Here is a 20,114-nt window from a genome sequence, read left to right on the forward strand (position 1 = left end):
AATAATGATTGTCATGCTGGATTCTTGTTCAAAAAGATAAACCAATACTTATCAGTAGCAATCCTAGGCTAGTTTAAGATGTAAATGTGTCAAATTGTTGAGAATAGAACTACCATGAGTGTATGACAGTTGAACTGAAACTGCTCAAAATGTAACAACTAACAAGTGAACTGGATACTCAAAACCAAGTTGAAAACGTCACTCAGGCATATGCTGATCAAGGAATTACCTCCTATCCAGTTCAAAATCTAATATGCCTAAAAACAGGCCAAAACAGTTCTAAACAACCTAGGAATAATCTGAAACAAGACTTCTAGTTTAAGTTAGCTAATTTCCTATAGAACCCAATCTTCATGATGATTTATAGATTCAGTCAAGGCAGATTTCAATCTCTAACGAGTTCCAAACCCCATCACTTCTCAGTAATTACATAGATATGAAATCAAAGTCAAACGGAACCCTAATTATTTTTATATAGAGATTGACAAGTTCAAAATAGAATCAATAGCAGAAGAATCAATCAATAAGTCCTCGTATTATGTAGAACCAGTTGAAATAAAGACAGTTAGGTTGATTCATACCTTAAATGTTCAGCCAACAACACCAATAAGCCCCATCCCCTATTCGATCGATCCTATTTTCCTACTGAGATTAACAAATTCAAGGGTTCACGAACTTCACCACCTTTTCCTCGAATCAAAAACCAAAATTTCAAGGTAGGATCTCACTACATTCCTCTGATTTTTCTCTTTAATCTTAGTTTTTCTTTCTCACCTCCTAAGTTACATATATTGAAAGAAAAAGATAAAACTCAACAGATAGATTCGAGAGTCTTAGTCATCTCACTTCTTCCCTTGCCAAACGCACCCCTAGTACAAAGTAGTCCAGTGTGCCAAAATTAGAATCCACCACGTGTCGACGAGTTTTGAAGCCTAGTTACAGGAATTAGAGCACCTAATGCATTCTCAAGCTAAACTAGCACAATCCAAACAACCCTACAAAGATAGCCAACTAGGCTCCTAAAGGAAAAACAATAAAACTGATACCAGACAGAAGCTATCCAACCGTATGGTTGGTTTCCCGAGAAAAAAAAATGAAATAAAAGCAACACAATTATTACTAGTTGTGCCCTGATCAAACAATAATAAAAACAAATCACAGGATCGCTACAATCACCCTACCTACAGAAATTTTCGTCCTCGAAAAGATTACTAACATACCTAATATGACATCAAAACCACACATTTCTAGCACTATCAAATCTGCAGTTAGTTCTTGGTCATTAACCATCATCACACAATTCTTGCAAATTCGAAAAGGAAAGGTTTTTCTCCCTAATGGTGTAGCTGACGCTAACGTTTTGTTGTTACATGCCATGTCCAACTCCAGTTCAGTTGCTATGTTTAGATTAATAAAGGATTGCGTAGAACCAGTGTCAATCAACACATGAACTAGATGATTGAATAATAATATTTTACCTTCCACCACTCGATCGGTCGCCGAGCTATCCCCTTCTACCATTGTATAAAGCACTTGACTCTCTTCTGATGTTTCTTGATTATAAGTTACTACTGCTTCCATTGCATATACCGTTCCTTGTTGAGCTAACCCTGATGATGGGTTCTTTGTGCAATCCCTCCTATGATGACCCCGTTCACCGCAGCCATAACATCTGAAGGAACTCGAACTATAACTTGTTGGTGCAGCCGGACGTACTTGCTGAAAACGTATCCGTCTCCGTTGAGGTCTAACTGCAGGTGGACGTGTTGTCGGTGGTACTGACGCTGATCCTGATGACCATGGTCTTACTGGTGGTCTGAAAAATGTCTGATTAGGAGCTGATAACATTGGCCGCTTTGCTGGATCTTGTCTTGCTGAAAATAGTTGCGGCCGTTCTCTAATCCGTGTTGCAAGTTGATCTTCCGTTTCCTTTTCATAGTCAAGAGACCGATTTAAAGCATCCTCGTAAGTCCTGATTCGTAAACATGAAAGTTGTGTTCGCATCTCGGGATCCAATCCACTGATAAATTTCTTCGCTTTAGCCTCATCAGTGGCTATCAACTCTGCTCCATAACGTGACGATCTTGTAAATTTATCATTATAAGCGCTAACTGACATACCAACCTTTGTTAAGGCCATGAACTCATAAAATTTCCTATCTCTTGCTGCATCAGGTACATACTTGTTTATGAACAAATCCTTAAATCTATCTCAAGTCATTGTTCCACATTCCACTTTCATTACTGCATTCCACCAATACCCTGATGGTCCTCGAAATTTGAAGGTAACCAAATTAACCCAAGTACCTCTATCATTGGATACATGTTCCAAAACATGTTCTGCATCTTGCAACCATTCTTCCGCTTTCTCGGGATCTGGAGGACTGCCATTGAATACCTCTGGAGAGAGTTTTAAATACTGCTGAAGTAACTGTCCAGGTTGATTCTGATTTTGTGCCGGCATAATCATATCCCCTTGATTTGAAATCTTACATGTACCCCCTGAGTTATGTCTTGGAGGCAAAATTCCAAGCCTTTCTTCCAATAACAGTTGGTGTTGCCTCATATATGCCATAGACTTCATTAACATCTCCACATTACTACTCCCAATTTGCTGACTAGATCCACCCTCCAAACTCTGATTTTCAGTATTGTCTGCCATTCTCTGCCATCGCAACAAGGACATAAATCTTAATATCTATAACTTTACAAGACATATTATAAGCACACTACTCACACACAACAGCAAATAACCACAACTATACTTAGTATGATTTTTATTCTAGACGTCTTTTAGATTCTAGCTTTTACTAAGCGCCCATATAAGATCTACTAATGGGCTCTGATACCAACTTTGTAACGTCCCAATTTCCTAATCTGAGTTTAAGACACTAATTTCATGCTTAAGGTGCTAAGAACAGTAATAAGGGTCCGAAACACTGAAGTTGTAAACAAAAGGGAAGGACAATGACATCACGAGAGTATACAGATCTGGATCCAATATAGTTATACTCAGTACATTACTAACTATATACATACAAAGAATTGGAGATAGATAATTATACACTATACACTAGTTAGTACTTTACATACAAACAAAAATACGTCCATCTAGGAGACTATCTACACAGAACTGCTTCCAAAAAATTATCGGCAGTTACCTCCCTATACAGAAACCAAACACTTTACTCGACCCAAACGTTAATCTATCCTTCGCCCAAGTCGACACCACTTACATCACAGTTACCTGCCACTAAAAGGAGATGGAAAGAGTGAGCCCAACAAGCTCAGTGGATACTTACACTTCTCAAATGAAATCCTTAAAGTTGAATTTCAAACAATGCAAACTTACCAAACGTTGAAATCACATTTAAACCACTAAAAATAGACAACATATACTTCAAAACATTTAAATAAGACAAGCGCACACAAAACAATCATGTATATGGACACACTCCTTCAAACAATTTATATTAGTGATGACGGGTTGTTCCACACCTACATAGCTATATTGATGCCGGGTTGTTCCACACCTAATAATCATAAAAGCTAAAAGTAAATAGTTATAAATACGAAGGACTGTTTCCTATATACCGCATATGGAAATTCTTATTTCCCACACATTCACAACGACGAACAAGTGCATATCAGACTATTTCCAAGTAATGGAAAGCGCTAGATGAAATCTACAGAGTTTTTCAGAAATCAAAATTCAACAATGCATGAGTTTGTGTAAGAGCATAAACATAGTTTTGTAAAGAGTCATCAATGGTAATAAAAGAGAGATGTAAATTCCCACCTCAAACCGCACTCAAACCTTAACCCCTGAAGCCCAATCAAATCCAAAGATACCTTAAGCACATAGAAGTTAAGTTAGAAAAATGAACGATTTTACTGAAACTGACATAGACAAAACAATACAAACTGACCTAACTCTTAGTTTATAGCTAGATATATCAGATTGCAGCACTTGATATCAATTTCGAATCGTTGGAGAAAACTCTTTTACTACAAGTAAAAGCTTAAGCCAAAACAAGACGTGAAGATGTCAAATCCGTTGAAATCAGAGCTACCATGGTTACAGAACAGTTGCTACAACAGACCAGCATACTTCCATCACATAATTCTAACTGCAATAATGATTGTCATGCTGGAATTCTTGTTCAAAAAGATAAACCAATACTTATCAGTAGCAATCCTAGGCTAGTTTAAGATGCAAATGTGTCAAATTGTTGAGAATAGAACTACCATGAGTGTATGAAAGTTGAAACTGAAACTGCTCAAAATGTAACAACTAACAAGTGAACTGGATACTCAAAACCAAGTTGAAAACGTCCCTCAGAGGCATATGCTGATCAAGGAATTATCTCTTATCCTGTTCAAAATCTAATATGCCTAAAAACAGGCCAAAACAGTTCTAAACAACCTAGGAATAATCTGAAACAAGACTTCTAGTTTAAGTTAGCTAATTTCCTATAGAACCCAATCTTCATGATGATTTATAGATTCAGTCAAGGCAGAATTTCAATCTCTAGCGAGTTCCAAACCCCATCACTTCTCAGTAATTACATAGATATGAAATCAAATTCAAATGGAACCCTAATTATTTTGATATAGAGATTGACAAGTTCAAAATAGAATCAATAGCGGAATAATTAATCAATAAGCCCTCGTATTGTGTAGAACAAATTGAAAATAAAGACAATTAGAGTTGATTCACACCTTAAACGTTCAGCCAACAACACCAATAAACCCCATCCCCTATTCGATTGATCCTATTTTCCTACTGAGATTAACAAATTCAAGGGCTCACGAACTTCACCATCTTTTCCTCGAATCAAAAACCAAAATTTCAAGGTAGGATCTCACCCTCTGATTTTTCTCTTTACTCTTAGTTTTGCTTTCTCACCTCCTAAGTTACAGATATTGAAAGAAAAAGATAAGACTCGACGGATAGATTCGAGAGTCTTATAACTTGTTTGTTTGCGGCTGACTCGGCGTCTGAATCTGAGTCAACCCCTGATTCGGACCGAGTCAGCAGTCAGACCGTTTGTTTTCCATTTTGAGTCAGATCTCACTCGACCTCTGACTCAGACATAACTCCTGATTCGGACTCATTTGAGTCAGGTAACAAAATACCCCTGACTCATGGGACCAAACCACTGACTCACTTATTTCCGAGTCAGACGAGTCAGATCTGATTCAAAACAAACATATCGACTCAGATTCAGATGAGTCAGGTGATTTCACTCAGATCCAGATGATTCAGATCCAGACGACTCAGATGAGTCAGGAGTAAACAAACATGGTGTTAGTCATCTCACTTCTTCCCTTGCCAAACGCACCCCTAGTACAAAGTAGTCCAGTGTGTGAAAATAAGAATCCACCGCGTGTCGACAAGTATTGAAGCCTAGTCACAGGAATTAGAGCACCTAATGCATTCTCAAGCTAAACTAGCACAATCCAAACAAACCTACAAAGATAGCCAACTGGGCTCCTAAGGGAAAAAAATAAAACTGATACCATACAGATGCAATCCAACCGTATGGTTTCCCGAGAAGAAAAAAATTGAAATAAAAGCAACACAATTATTACTAATTATGCCCTGATCAAACAATAATAAATAAAAAAAAAAACAAATCACATGATCGCTATAACATTGTTCCTAAAGATAACTGCAATACCTACCCTGGATCGAGAGAAAATCAGCCGGTGTAAAGTGCATCGTTCTCAAGAGAATAGCAAAGTGAATTGAGGGAGGATAGAAAGATGGGAATCCGTGAAGAAAAATCCAAGAACAAATTCTCAGACTTTCAATCGCCTGAAAATCGTCCGGAACCTCCTTATTATTATTATTATTTACAAGTTTTTTTTTTTTTGCAAGTGGTTATTACTATTATTATTATTATTATAACAAGTGGTTATTATTATTATTATTTTTATTTTATTTTATTAAAAAGGCGCCGCAAAGGCTTTTATTAGCAAAAGAATCAAACATAAGGTACAATGTCGATAGAGGTCAACCTAGCAACAAGTTGAGCCCCTACACCTTTTTGAATTGAAATACCTACTCTAAAAAAAGAGAATTACCTATTTTGTAATTGAGATCGTAATTAGCTATACAATTTCTCAACCTTTTCAAGAGAATCACCATGTTTTCACTAAGTTCGCCTAAAGTTGAGAAAGCAAGGACGCCAAAACCATATCCATTAGCAAACACCTTATCCAAATATTTTTCCCGCTTACGTGAAATAGCATTAGAAATGGCGACACCAGGAACGAAAGCCCGACCACTAATACCGGAAAAAGGTGAAACACCCGTAACATCAAAATAAAAATCTTGCCCATTAACCCAATTATAGACAAGAATGTCAGCGGGCTTTAAATCCTTGGCATCATCCGATAAGATTCCAAGATTGACCTCCTTTCTAGCTGCAACTCCGGCCTTGTACAAAATATCCGAAACAACATCCCTAACAAAGTCATGCCTAAACTTGATTCCTACCTCACTTGCACAATGAAGTGCATGATCTCCAAAGACATCCATGTTCCTTTTACAACAAGCACAAACATCTGCATTTTCAAAAATAGGTATACCAAGTCTGTAACAGAGAACTGCCCTGAAATGCTGAGTCCCCAGAGTTTGATTAAGCCCGCATATTGGTATAGCTTTGAGATAATCTTGTGCATGATCGAATCTGTTGTTTTGCTAGAGGATAGTATCACGGTCTGTCATAGAGAACTTGTAAGGAATGTCATTCTTAACGACTTCAAAATACTGCATTGCCAAGGATTTCATGGGACGAGTGGCAATAGAGTTGATGTTGAAAGAAGACAGTCCATAAACCTACATGAACTGAGACAAAGCATGCTGAAAACCAGGACACGGGTCTGACTCAGGTGGAAGCCCAAGAATAAACTCCTGCAGATTTCTTGTTTGAAGACAAGAAGCAAGATAACAAAAATTTCTTGTGTCTTCCATCGTAAGGACACCGAGACCCCCATGTTTCATTGGTAGCGTAGCAAAACGTTGCTGAAGAGATCCAAAACCTGCACCATCACCTATAACTATGTGAAGCAAGAATTGTAACAACGGTTGATCATAGGAAGGAATAATCTGATGAAGAGCTTCAGGATTAGTAGTTCTCAAGTTAAAATAAAGCTTCGAAACACCTGCACAACTTCGTAATAATAACATCTCACTTTGCGGATCCTGCAATTGCTTGACGGACTCCATGAGGTGCACTGTCTTGTCAACCTTATTCTTTACTAAATCACTGCATAACTGCATATTGAGACTCACAGGACCTCCCAACAACTTAACACCACGAGAAGGTTTACTAATGTTGGATGGAAAAACTCCATCCGCTTGGTTTCTAGGATCTGTGCATGGCCAGAACAGTTCAGTCTTATTAATATTAAGATGTAATCCTCGACTACTACCTTCATCCTGGATTATTGAGAGATCTTTGGCCATTTCCATGGTGTCACCGGCAATAGTACCGTCATCCAGGTACCATGCATGGAGATCAAGATTGCACCGACTTGAAATCATATTCACTAGAGGATGTAAAACTAATGCAAACAATAAAGGACCTAGAGGGTCCCCTTGTTGTACACCAATAGCAGATGAAAGAACAGACTCGTTGTAATAAAGCCTTGCTGGTGTAGTATAGCAAAAAACCAACCTTCTGGAAATGCTAGGGCACCTAATTCTAACTTCATGGATTAACGTGGTTCGATCAACCATATTAAAGGCATTAGAAAACTCAATTAGAAGCATAGACATCGTGTTATGTGTACCTTTCATCTCTAAGAGTTTGTTGGAAGCATGAAGAATACCCTCTGCCCCACATGGTACGCCTACACCGAATTGATAATCTCCAAGATACAAAGCAATATCTTTGCCAACTGATTTAGCAGCAATCTTCGAACATAGCCTCCGCCATATCGTACCAACAGCAATAGGACGTAACCCACCACCAGGTTTGAGGAGAGGTGTTAAGGGGGCACTCACAATGTACTCACCTAACACTGATGTACATTTCCCAGCCAACTATAAGTTAACCACCCAAGTAATAGAAGATAAAATCTCATCACCCACAGCCGCAGCTGCGCCACTCAAAGCATCCAAAAGATGCCGAGCTCTAAGACCATCCCTGCTACACGAAGTACCTTTAGGGAAGCTTTTTGTTGCATCAAGGACAGTTTTGGAACCCAAATATAATGTTGCAACACCAACAGGCTAAGGGGGAATAATGGGTGGTGGTGCACTTGGATGCTTCTGACGGAGCTCTTGCGAAGTCTCTACAGTGTTAGGGGTTATACCACCTGAGGACAAAACCCTTATAGCCGCAGTGTAATGACCCTGACTCAATTTTTTCCTACAAGCTTGCACATTAGAATTATGCTTCCTCATCTTGCCTGGTTTGCTGACCTGCTGACTCTTCTTAGATGATGCTAAAAGTTGTTCAACAATATGGATACAACCATTACTCTCTTTCCATTGCAACAAGTCTTGATTAATACTCTCTATCTGAAGCCCTTTTCTAGTTCCATCCCTCTCCTCCCTTGAACACGAAGGCATGTACAGGTTTAAGGTACATATTGGCAGCAATAAAAGCTGCAGCCATGTTGATAAATCCATATGGTTAGACAGTACCTTATCTAAAGAAGACTTTAAGGTCCTCGAAAAAATAATCCTACAAGGTGGTGGAATGATGGCAATGGTAGTAAAACGCTTCTGAAAAATCAAATTCAACGTGTCTAAGTTGAGTGCAACATCAACTTCCTGATCAACTACTCGTATTGAATCAGGGATACCTACAGGTTTGACAATTCCAAAAATGAGGAATTCCACAGAATCACCATCAAGCGGTCCAGCAGTGGCACCACCCACATGAGAAGTGCAAGATTTCTTTCAAGCTTGTAAATGCATACATGGCACACATGACCACATCGGTAACCGAGTTAGGGTTCTGTTGATGGTGGTTTTTCGAATAGGGCTAAAATTTTAAAACCATGTATTTAATGCGTTGACCCCCTTCAAGGGTATAAAGCCATTTAAGAAGTGATGAGTGCAAAAACCTCTTCACTCATTGAGCAATTCAATATGTATGGAATTCATTCAGAATGGTGCAACAATCCCGAATATTCTATGAGTTTTCCTAGTAGCATCATCCATTTAATGCATTGTGTGCCTTGTATTTTCCTATGCTATGTTCTGCAAGAGAACCCTCAATGTTGGCATAACATGATGATTAATGTTCACTCTCAGCAGAGTAGCAAGAATCTCCCTAAGTGTCAGTATTGAAGTCTGCATGAAAGTACTCACACAGGATGCATCACTCTCTGACAAAGAGAATCTCGTATCGGCGCACTTTTAAGTTGGCTCGATCACGCTTGAATTCCTTAAGGAAAATCTAGACTGTTAGTATCAGTCTCAGAAACAATCACGGCCACATAATTTGACCGCATGTTTTAGCAAACCCAGACCACTCCTGGCAGAACTAGGTAATCACTGCATTGACCGCCGGTGGGCCTACTAGTGTCCCAACCAATTGGAATTTATTTAAACACATTCCAGTGTTGACAAACTCCAACCCTAAACAGGGTGATCACGCTGTTAAAAACGAATCTCGACAAGCATAGACTGTTCAGGGCAGTCTTAGAACTATCGCAATCGTCCAACTTCGCCAGTCTGGTTGGACGGATTAGATCATACCATGAATGATCAGGGAAGCGCTAACGCACACGTTGGTGGGCCCACTTTTCCTTCACCCAATCGGTTTCTCATGGCAAGGCCATGGAGAAATGAAACGTTTGCTCGAATCATGGAAGGCGTGATGCTTCTAAGGGTCGGAAGTCCACTAATGTCTTAAATTGATCACAACCATCCAACTTATCCAGCCCATTTGGATGGCTTAGATCGCATTTAGGACCATCAGGAAGGTGCACATGCGTTCACCGTCATCCCAACATGGGTCCCACTTGATCGATCTCCCAAGAGGAGGCTCACAGCGTGCCAAACCGCTTGGCCAAAGTCACGAGGACGTGACTGTTTCAAAACCTTAATTAGGGTTTGCGGCAATGCACATCTGTTGTATATTGATCGTGACCATCCATCTTCACCAGCCTAAACGGATGGTGCAGTTATAGACTCAAGAGGTCCCAAGGATGTCAACGTACTCACCGTGGGCCCACCTTTGCGTGTGACCGGCCGACCAATGCAGACTAGGAACCGACGCCTCTAAACGCACGCCCAAAGGTGGCATGCCACACAGCTTTTAAATCCTTTTGCGGCAATATATTTCTGTCGCAAATCGATCACAACCACTCATCTTTGCAGGTCAAATTGAGTGGCCTAGATCGAATCTTTGTGGGACAGAGAGGTGTAGACATGCATGCCGGAGGGACGTCTCCACGCATGCCTGGTCGGTCCCTCCAAAATTAGCACCCATGTTTGGATTCGATCAAGCCAAAGGGGATGTTCGCGCACCTCTAAAAAACCCTAAAATTCTTAAACGACAACAAATATGTGTCGTAAATCATCTCGTCCATCCAACTTTGTCATCCTGGTCGGACGGCTTGGATAAAAAGTTAGGCGATCAATGATGCGCCTCAATGATCACCGTCCGCCACTCTGTCACAGGGAGTGATCGACCAGATGGTGGCCCGCCCATGCGACCTCCAAACGATCACTCGAAGATGTTTGGACATGCTGCCATTTTAAGACGCTTAATCCGCGACTTATTCAATCAAGCTTTAAAACAGCGATGCTTCGTGCATATCGACTGTCTTGAGCTTCTTGCTTAAAAACGATGCATTACATGCATCGAGCACACACGATATTTCACGAATATCAATTCCTTAAATAACTTAGTTATTTAACCTAATAGCATCGTATGTTATTTCTTGCGGCAGGTCCCACGACTTGACCCACTCATTCGAGACATCAAACATGTCACAAACTGGGGTATTGGTCTGGCGGTTTACAGCGTGCGGCGTGCAACACGCTCATTACGAGAACGTGTCAGGAAGCATGGACGGTTAACGATGATGAAGGAAGTGGGCAAAGGCGTGATCGTGTGACAATCACCTACACGACCCCACTACTCCATCACTCAACTTCCTCCACTTCCTACGAGATGAGGATTGCGCTCAAATGACTTGTATAAATAGGTTCTCCAACCTATTTCCAAATAACATAAAAAACCAAGTGTTGTTAACTACATATCCAGAAAACACCCAGAACTGATAGCTTACATTATGCAAGCCAGTTCAACATTCTGATACAAGTCATAAACAACCAACACCTTCTTCGCTTCCCTCCATAAGATCAACCCCACCTCCTTCACTTTGTGACCGAATCAAGTCTGGAACGACCATTTCTTAGTTTAGGCCAGAATTGTACATATTGATCTCTCGAATCTAAAGTACTCTCGTGCAGTGCATTTGTTTAGGGTTTAGATTCGTTTCTCATCCACACACACCCAAATTTACCAAAACAAGCAGAAACAATTTTCACCCTCAAACATGTTCGTTCCCAAGCTTCATAAACTATTATGCTATAACTGATTCTCTCCGTACAAGTATCTTTACATTCTACATTTGGTAAGTGTCTGTCATGTAAATGCCTATAAAAACCTGTTTTGTTGTATCCATTACCACCAACTCCATTAGAACAACCATCAAAATTGCTGAAGGGACGATGAATACGCGACAGAGTGGATTTGTTGGTACCCAGATTAAAGGGGCGAGGAACCGTACCATTTTGAGATGATGATGTGGAAACATTCTGAGACAACGATAAAGAACGGGATGTAGAACATGTGTCTTCAACATCATTTCTGTGTTTAATTCTCCGAGAGTGTGAGGTTGAGGATCTTGTTGTAGGCATTGATATTCTAAAACAATAAACCCTGATTATCACTGCAACACCTCTTTCAAGTAGAACAAACCCTGACCAATTCAACACAATAATCTACACAGTGAAAAATCAAGGAATGCAAGGAAACAAGAACAATTAGGATTCAAGGAATGGGAGATTAAGAGTACAAATTAGGCAAATCCCAACCGAAAAATTAAAATACCATTCATTAGATCACTAATTAAGACAAAATAAGAGAACAACCACCACAACAAAACTGCTCAAAGAAGAAGCACCGAATTTCCTTGCACCACTGAAAACACCCTGCTAACCAACAAAGCCTTCAACTTTTTGCAGCACTGAGGGAATAAGAGCTATTGATGTAACTTCTCCCTTGAAAACAAACCACAAAACCCAATCCAAACTCAACTTCAAATACAAAGAAAAGTCCTAATTTGATAACTCCTACACCATAAACCACTGAAGATAGAGAGTGAATTGATTAAACTGCTCCTTTGCAATCCAAACACAAAACCCATCCCTAATTGAACTTCAATTTCACACAGTAGTCGATCAATTCGAAAAATATTAACCCTGAAATTCACTGAAACACCTATGTTGGAACCCTAACTTCTATCGATGAAATAATCCTCTACAAAAACCTACTGCATCTAAACAGAAAACCCCCAATTCAAGCACTCCAAAATTGCAGAAAACCCCAATTAAGAGACTACAAACACTCTTAAATTCGAATTCACAAGAACCCTAAATTTGAATCTAAAAAAAAACCACTCACATAGAAGAACCGTTGATGTTTGAAGGGGAAGAAAGAAAAAAACTCATTAAATCACACTCTACAAACTGAGAAATTCGATTATTTAAATACGCTAATTGAATCTACGAAGAAGAAGTACAATCGAATCTTCAAACTGTTGGATTCAACGATAAAGAAAAACGAGAGAGCAAAAAGTTGGATTTTTTTCTTCTTCTTCTTCTTCTTCTTCTTCTTATTATTATTATTATTTTAAAGAAATCAGATATAGTTTTGTACGAATTGAAGGGAGTCGCGCAAAAATCTACGCCCCAACCCCTTTTTGAATAATAATACATAACCTATGAAAAAGAGAAAACCTTGTTTTGCTATTAACATCACGACTATCCATACAATTTTTCAATATTTTCAACAAGACAACAAAATCATCACCTAATTCACCCAAGGTTTTGAAAGCTAAAAACCCAAAGCCATATCCATGAGACGAGCATTTGTCCGCATATTTGTTCTTCTTACGAGTAATAGAAGCCGAAATAGCTTGACCTGGCATGTAACTACGATTCCCGCCTTTAGAGAACGGCGAAACACCGGTAACATCGAAACATACATTCTGGCCATTCTCCCAATTATAAATCATAATATCAGCTGGTCTAAGAGGAGTGTTCGTATCAGATAGAAAACCCAAAGGGGCTTCTTTTCTGGCAGCAATACTAGATTTATAACATATGTCGGCAAGCAAGTCTCTTACCATATCATGTCGTAATTTCTGACCAACCTCACTGGCGCAATGGATAGCATGGTCACCAAACTGATCCATAACTCTTTTACAACAGGGGCACGTACTGTCCTCAACAAAAAGAGTGATTCCCAACCTGTATTGTAGTACAAACCTGAAATGACGCGGCCCAACAGCTTGGTTAAGTCCAGAAATGAGAATGGCCTTAAGATAATCTTGCGCATGAGGTAGTCTGTTGCTTTGCCTTAGAATGGAGTCACGTTCTGATAAGGTGAAGGTGTTGTTGATATTCTTCTTAACATAATCAAAGAAATGAACTGCCATTACGTGCATGGGCTGTGGGGCAGTTTCTTGGATATTGAAAGTAGAAGAAGATAAACCACACACTTGCATATATTGATCCAAATCAATATGGAAGTTAGGACTCAAGCCAGATTTGCGCTGTAAAATGGTATTCTGTAGGTGTGAAGTTTGAAAGCATGAGGCTAGGTAGCAGTATTGAATTGTATCTTTCATTGTATAACCACCCAAGCCACCATCGAAGAAAATCTTCTGCGACAGCGGCAGCAACTCCACTTGTTACATCTAGTAAGTTTTGAGCCCTAAGGTCATCCCTTCCACAGGTTGTACCTTTAGGGAAGCTTGTTATAGCTTTCACAACTAATGGAACATCCACAAAGACTGCAGCAGCAGCATCTATGTTATCTGAAGGTATGACAGGAGGTGGTGTTGATGGATGCTTTTGTTTTAGTTCATAGAGTGTATCAGCAGTAGATGGCGCAACCCCATTTGAAGAGAGAATACGGATTGCGGTAGTGAAATGGCCTTAACTTAATTTCTTCTTACATGCCTCTACATTAGTCTTGTGATTCTTCGTCTTAGGGTGTTGTCGCTGTAGTTGATTTTGTTTATTCAACTCCAGTAATCTACGAACAATAGTGATGCATCCATTTGGTTGTCCCCAATCAATCAATTCCCGGTTAATTGCAACAATTTGAAGCCTCTTTCTTGTACCCGATCTCTCCTCAGAGGTAGTTTTGGGTATATAAATGTTGAGAGTGCAAATAGGTAGCAATAACAATTGTATCCAGGAAGATAAGTTAGAAGGATTAGTCAGTACATGTTCAAGTGTTGTTCTTAAAATCCCGGAGAAGTTCAAACGACATGGTAGTGGGATACTGACAATTGTGGTTATTTGCTTCTTATAAACTAGGTCAAGGAGATCCAAAGAAAGCTCAATCGATGCCTCAGAAGTCTCAGCCATATCGATGACTGAAGAATCAACAACTGTTTCAGGTTTCTCAATACCATGTATGAATCAACATTCCTTCCATTGAAGGGACCAACCAAAATATCTCCATTGTGAGGGCGACAAGGCCTTTTCCATGACTGCACTTTCATACATTCAACACACAACCACATCTGTAATTGGTTAAGAAGTTTCTCCCAAGCCGCGTAAACTACTGCATTGGTACATATCCTCTCTTTGCAAACCGCTTTATCCTTAAGTGATGGCCAGTGACGATCGTGTGTGTGTCTAAGAATAGAAGTCTTTAATACCCCTTGCCATGACATTCATCAAAATTTTTGAAGTGGCAATGAGCCATGACATCATCAGATTCTTCATTATGTATGAAGGGTTGCGTAAAATTATCAGATTCAACAACACTAGGTGATTTTTCTTGAGAAGATGAAGAAGCTCTTGTTCTTGGCATGCTGCTAAGGATGAAGACGAAGTTCAGTGGCTTAAGATGAAAATTAAAAACAATAATTAGAGTTTGAAGGATGGTAAATTAAGATTTCAAAGCTTGAAAACTCAAAGTACCATACATCAAAAATTCTAATTAAAACACCGGAGATGAGCATAAGACCCTCAACTAAACACACACATAAATACTAAAAACCCATGTTCAATCACACCCAAAACAGCGCCATGCCACTGAGGATTGAGAGTTACTTGAATAAACTACAATCAAACCCCAAAACAAACCCCTAAATCAATCTTCAATTACACACAACAAACAATCAATACGTAAAATGTTAACCCTTAGAGTTCACTGAAACACAGTAAACTGTGAAGTAAACTTCTTCCACTCCGAAGAACATGATGGAGATTAGAAGAACAAAATCCCAAAAAACCAGTATTACACGCATAAATTCCTTATACTGCCTTCAACTTCGAAAAAAAACCTCTTCCTCAACACAAAAAGAACCTAAAATCCCTATATTGCCTCCAATCGAATTCAAACACTGATGACAAACTTAGAAAACTACTCACAAAGGTTCAAATTAACCACCACAAAAGAAATACAACAACACCCCCTAAACACAATTGTAACTTCTACTACCAAATATGGAGAAAACCAAACCAATCGATGAGAATAAGAAACCTAAATCCAAATCGACAAATATCCCTTCTACAAAATTTCAACAACTTTGTAATTTGTAAATGAAATCTCTGTGAATGTTGAGGAAAACAAAGAAGATAAACAAAAACCTATAAGGAAACAGAGAGACCCACTTACCCAAATCGTTCCTTCGATTGATTAACCCATGCACCACAAGAATCTTAATTTCCTCAAACGACAAACCCAAAACGAACCCTAATTTCCTCAAACGACAAACCCAACTTAACTCCAATCGAAGAAATCTTTTCAACAAACTGTGAGAAACAAACCAGGAAAACAATCTTCAAATCCTCTCACACTCTCTCTCAGAAACTCGCTCTCTCTGAGAATTACTATTATTATTATTATTTTATTTTTATTATTATTATTATTATTATGAAAGGGGCCACAAAGGCCTTTATTAAAAAAGGAAATATATGTAATTTACAAAGATTTGGCAGGGAGACGCGCGACAAGTTGCGCCCCAATGCCCCAATGCCTTATTATGATTATTATTATTATTGAAGAAAAGGCGCCGCAAAGGATTTTATTAACAAAAAAATCAAATACAAGGTACAATCTTGATAGAGGGCAACCTAGCAACAAGTTGAGCCCCTGCACCTTTTTGAATTGAAATACCTAATCTATAAAAAAGAGAATTACCTATTTTGTAATTGAGGTCATAATTAGCTATATAATTTCTCAACCTCTTCAAGAGAATCACCATGTTTTCACTAAGTTCGCCTAAAGTGGAGAAATCAAGGACGCTAAAACCATACCCATGAGCCGACACCTTATCCAAATTTTTTGTCCGCTTGCGTGCAAAAGCATTAGAAATGGCGACACCCGGAATAAAAGCCTCGTCACTAATACCGGAAAAAGGTGAAACACCCGTAACATCAAAACAAAAATCTTGCCCATTAACCCAATTATAGACAAGAATGTCAGCGGGCTTTAAAACCTTGCCATCATCCGATAAGAGTCCAAGATTGACCTTCTTTCTAGCTGCAACTCCGGCTTTGTAAAAAATATCCGAAACAATATCCCTAACAAAATCATGCCTAAACTTTATGCCCACTTTGAAAAGGCGGGAGTCTAACAACCTCACTCAATATTTCGCTTAGCAATTTGTATGGAAAAACTCCAGTATACTTTCTAGAGAATCAACTAGACAGTCAGACTCAATCTAGATAAAAAGTATATCAAAGAGTTTATATCTCAATCTCTCAATTTGATATATACTCAAGCAAATAGAAATATGCGAGTCTTTATCAAATACCAAAGATATAACTTGGATGGTACCAAAGACCAATATCCAAGTGTCAATAAATTTAAATCAACAACCAAAAGGTCGGATATTCTAATTGATTGAACAACGCACAACCTGTGATATTTCAATTATATAACAAAATATAATGCGGAATAAAAATAACACAGACACCAGAATTTTGTTAACAAGGAAACCGCAAATGCAGAAAAACCCTGAGACCTAGTCTAGATTGAACACACACTGTATTAAGCCGCTACAGACACTAGCCTACTACAAACTAACTTCGGTCTGGACTGTAGTTGAACCCCAATCAATATCACACTGATCCAAGGTACAGTTATGCTCCTACGTCTCTGATCCCAGCAGGATGCTACGCACTTGATTCCCTTAGTTGATCTCACCCACAACTAAGAGTTGCTAAGACCCAAAGTCGAAGACTTTAATATACAAACCTGTATCACACAGAAAAGTCTATGATAATAGATAAATCCATCTCCCACAGATATACCTATGAGTTTTGTTCCGTCTTTTGATAAATCAAAGTGAACAGGAACCAAGTGATAACCCGGACTTATATTCCCAAATAACAACTTAGTATTATCAATCACCTCACAATAATCTTATTCAACGCGGAGAAAGAAGATATTGTGGAATCACAAACGATGAGACGAAGATGCTTGTGACTACTTTTATATATTGCCTATCGGAGATATCAATCTCAAGCCAATCTTTGCAATTGTACTCGTACGATATAATATGCAAGATCAGATCACACAACTACGAGAAAGTAGTATCGGTCTGGCTTCACAATCCCAATGAAGCCTTTAAGTCGTTAACCTGGTTTAGAAGAAGAAACCAAAGGTTAAAGAAGAATCAACTCTAGCTTACACAACTAGTATCACACGTAAGATGCGGGGATTAAGTTTCCCAGTTGCTAGAGTTCCCCCTTATATAGTCTTTCAAATCAGGTTTGCAATCAATGTTAGCTTGGTAACAAAGCATTCAATATTCACTGTTAGATGAAAACCTGATTAGATTCAAGATAATATCTTTCAACCGTTAGATCGAAAACCTAGCTTGTTACACACAAATGAAATGCACGTTTCTAGGTTTGTGTAACCGTACCCAAACATGTACATTTGTTGGTTCAACAATAGTTAACCAAATGGTTAGCCATATGAGCATTTTCATATCAACCATATTATTCTTCACCATAACTAGTTCAAGTGACTCAAACGAACTAGTTAGAGAGTTGTTCAATTGCAAGGAAATCTTATGTAATTACACAAGACACAATCGAAGCAAAAACGATTTGATTCAGTCAAATCGGTTCATGAACTTTATAGACAGGGTTTGGAATTAGCATTCCTTAGTTTATATAAACATGAGTTCACAAACAATCGTCTTTATATATAACCTAACTCAAGTTCGCGGACTGGGTTCGCGGACTTAAGTTCCCGGAAGGAGTTCTCAAACTCCAGCTGATTTTCTCGGGTCGAGAACTTCCGCCAGTTCGCGGACTGAGTTCGCAGGCTTAGTTCATGGCTCTTGTTCCGGTTCTCTTGATCAACAAAGTTCGCAAACTTCGGTTCAAGGAATAAGGACTTATACATATATGTGTTTCCACAGCAATTCTTATATCCATCATTGGTTATATAATCTAAACTCTCATTTCAATCATTGAAACATTCTTAGAGGACGTTATATAGTTGTTATTCACAAACCATTTTTTCGTCAAAGCAATTTTCAAAGTGATTGAAACATAACATGACTTTCGTCACTAGGTAAAGATGAACTTTGCCAAAGCGAAAGCTTACCAACACATAATTCTAGAAATAGATAGGCGAGTTAAACTCGGCTCGAAATAGCAAATGTGTATGTATGAAAACTATTATACTTATACGACTTTGTCTCAAGAGTAGGAGATAAAATAGACTTTTGATTGATAGATAAGTTCGAGTATCCACATACCTTTTAGTCGGATAAAGTTCCACCGATTCCTCGAGTAGTTATTCGTCTTCGTAAGATGATCGCCATGGAGTCCGGAGCTTCAACTACACTTGACTATCCTAGACCTAGACTTAGTCATAAGTAAACTAGAATTCAAGACATATAGTTTTGATCACTAATATTGACAAACATGCTTGAGATAGCAACGCATGCGAGCTCGATCGATAAATGCTCTAATAATCTCCCCATTTGTCAATTTTAGTGGCAAAACTATCAATACATGTGGATTACAAAAAAAGATAAAACTTTGTAGATTCTTGTCCACATGCTTGATCTCCTTGGTGCTTCAACATTACTCGAAATCTTCGTCACTTCCAAGTACTCCAATGATTCCAAAGGTTGTAAGTTTAGCATCATCGTTGTTGAAGTTCCATAGCCATAACAATGAGAAAACAAAAGCTCTCGATCATTCTTATACAATGTCATAGTATTATTACACATCATCAAAGTTCTCATATCACAACTTTGACAACAATACGTATCACTCCCTCTTAGTCAATACTTCATCTCAACACGAAAACCACTCCCCCTTACATAATGATCCGAAAACCATATGTATTTGTAGTGTGAACTACATATTAATTATCCCCCTTTTTGTCAATAAAATTGGCAAAGGTACGAAAACGGGATCCTAATAAAATTCTCATGGAGACATTTCAATACCAAAGAAAATTACATATCAACTTTGCTTTTATGCAATCATAAATCAGAAGCTAAATGCATTCATCACAGAGTTTATAAAGATACAAGATAACTCCTCAAATATTCCACAGCCGTACTCCCCACAAAGATATGGAAATTAAGTGCAAGTTCAAAAGAACTCTCCCCCATTTGATGTCATTCCCGAAAGAACAACAAGAGCGACCTTACTTTTACAAGAAATGAAGGATTTCTTTGGACACCAACAACCAAAAAAAGATTTTGTTATCCAAAAATTCTCAATCAAATTAACCATAAGAGAACCCATGATTAATCTAATCGGAATACACAATCAAAATAATCACAAACGAATCTATGATTAGTTTAGTTGGAAATGGTCACACAAGAAGACTTATGGAGCCACACAATATA

At 38.6% G+C, this 20,114-nt stretch overlaps 1 protein-coding gene across 8 annotated transcripts; it reads right to left on the reverse strand.

Moving 5' to 3' along the window:
• Positions 1 to 1,075: 1,075 nt before the first annotated feature.
• LOC113330638 lies at positions 1,076 to 4,916 on the reverse strand. 8 transcript variants are annotated; one of them, XM_026577460.1, is made up of 4 exons: positions 4,722 to 4,916; positions 3,799 to 3,851; positions 3,161 to 3,246; positions 1,076 to 2,664 (listed from the first exon to the last, which is right to left on the reverse strand). In XM_026577460.1, the coding sequence occupies exon 4, from the start codon at positions 2,137 to 2,139 to the stop codon at positions 1,156 to 1,158; it is 984 nt and encodes a 327-aa protein (XP_026433245.1). In that variant the 5' UTR covers positions 2,140 to 2,664; positions 3,161 to 3,246; positions 3,799 to 3,851; positions 4,722 to 4,916; the 3' UTR covers positions 1,076 to 1,155. The 8 variants fall into 8 exon arrangements, with proteins under 8 accessions (XP_026433245.1, XP_026433244.1, XP_026433247.1 ...); XM_026577459.1 differs by having other exon boundaries at positions 3,161 to 3,252; XM_026577462.1 differs by lacking the exon at positions 4,722 to 4,916 and adding an exon at positions 3,929 to 4,691 and having other exon boundaries at positions 3,161 to 3,252.
• Between the last annotated feature and the right edge of the window lie 15,198 nt (positions 4,917 to 20,114).

The sequence above is a fragment of the Papaver somniferum genome, unplaced genomic scaffold (assembly GCF_003573695.1).
Source record: "Papaver somniferum cultivar HN1 unplaced genomic scaffold, ASM357369v1 unplaced-scaffold_118, whole genome shotgun sequence".
Lineage (NCBI taxonomy): Eukaryota > Viridiplantae > Streptophyta > Magnoliopsida > Ranunculales > Papaveraceae > Papaver > Papaver somniferum.

Bases quoted from the DNA above. Each gene is read 5' to 3' on its own strand.
- LOC113330638 (XM_026577466.1), bottom strand. From the start codon at position 2,139: ATGGCCTTAACAAAGGTTGGTATGTCAGTTAGCGCTTATAATGATAAA.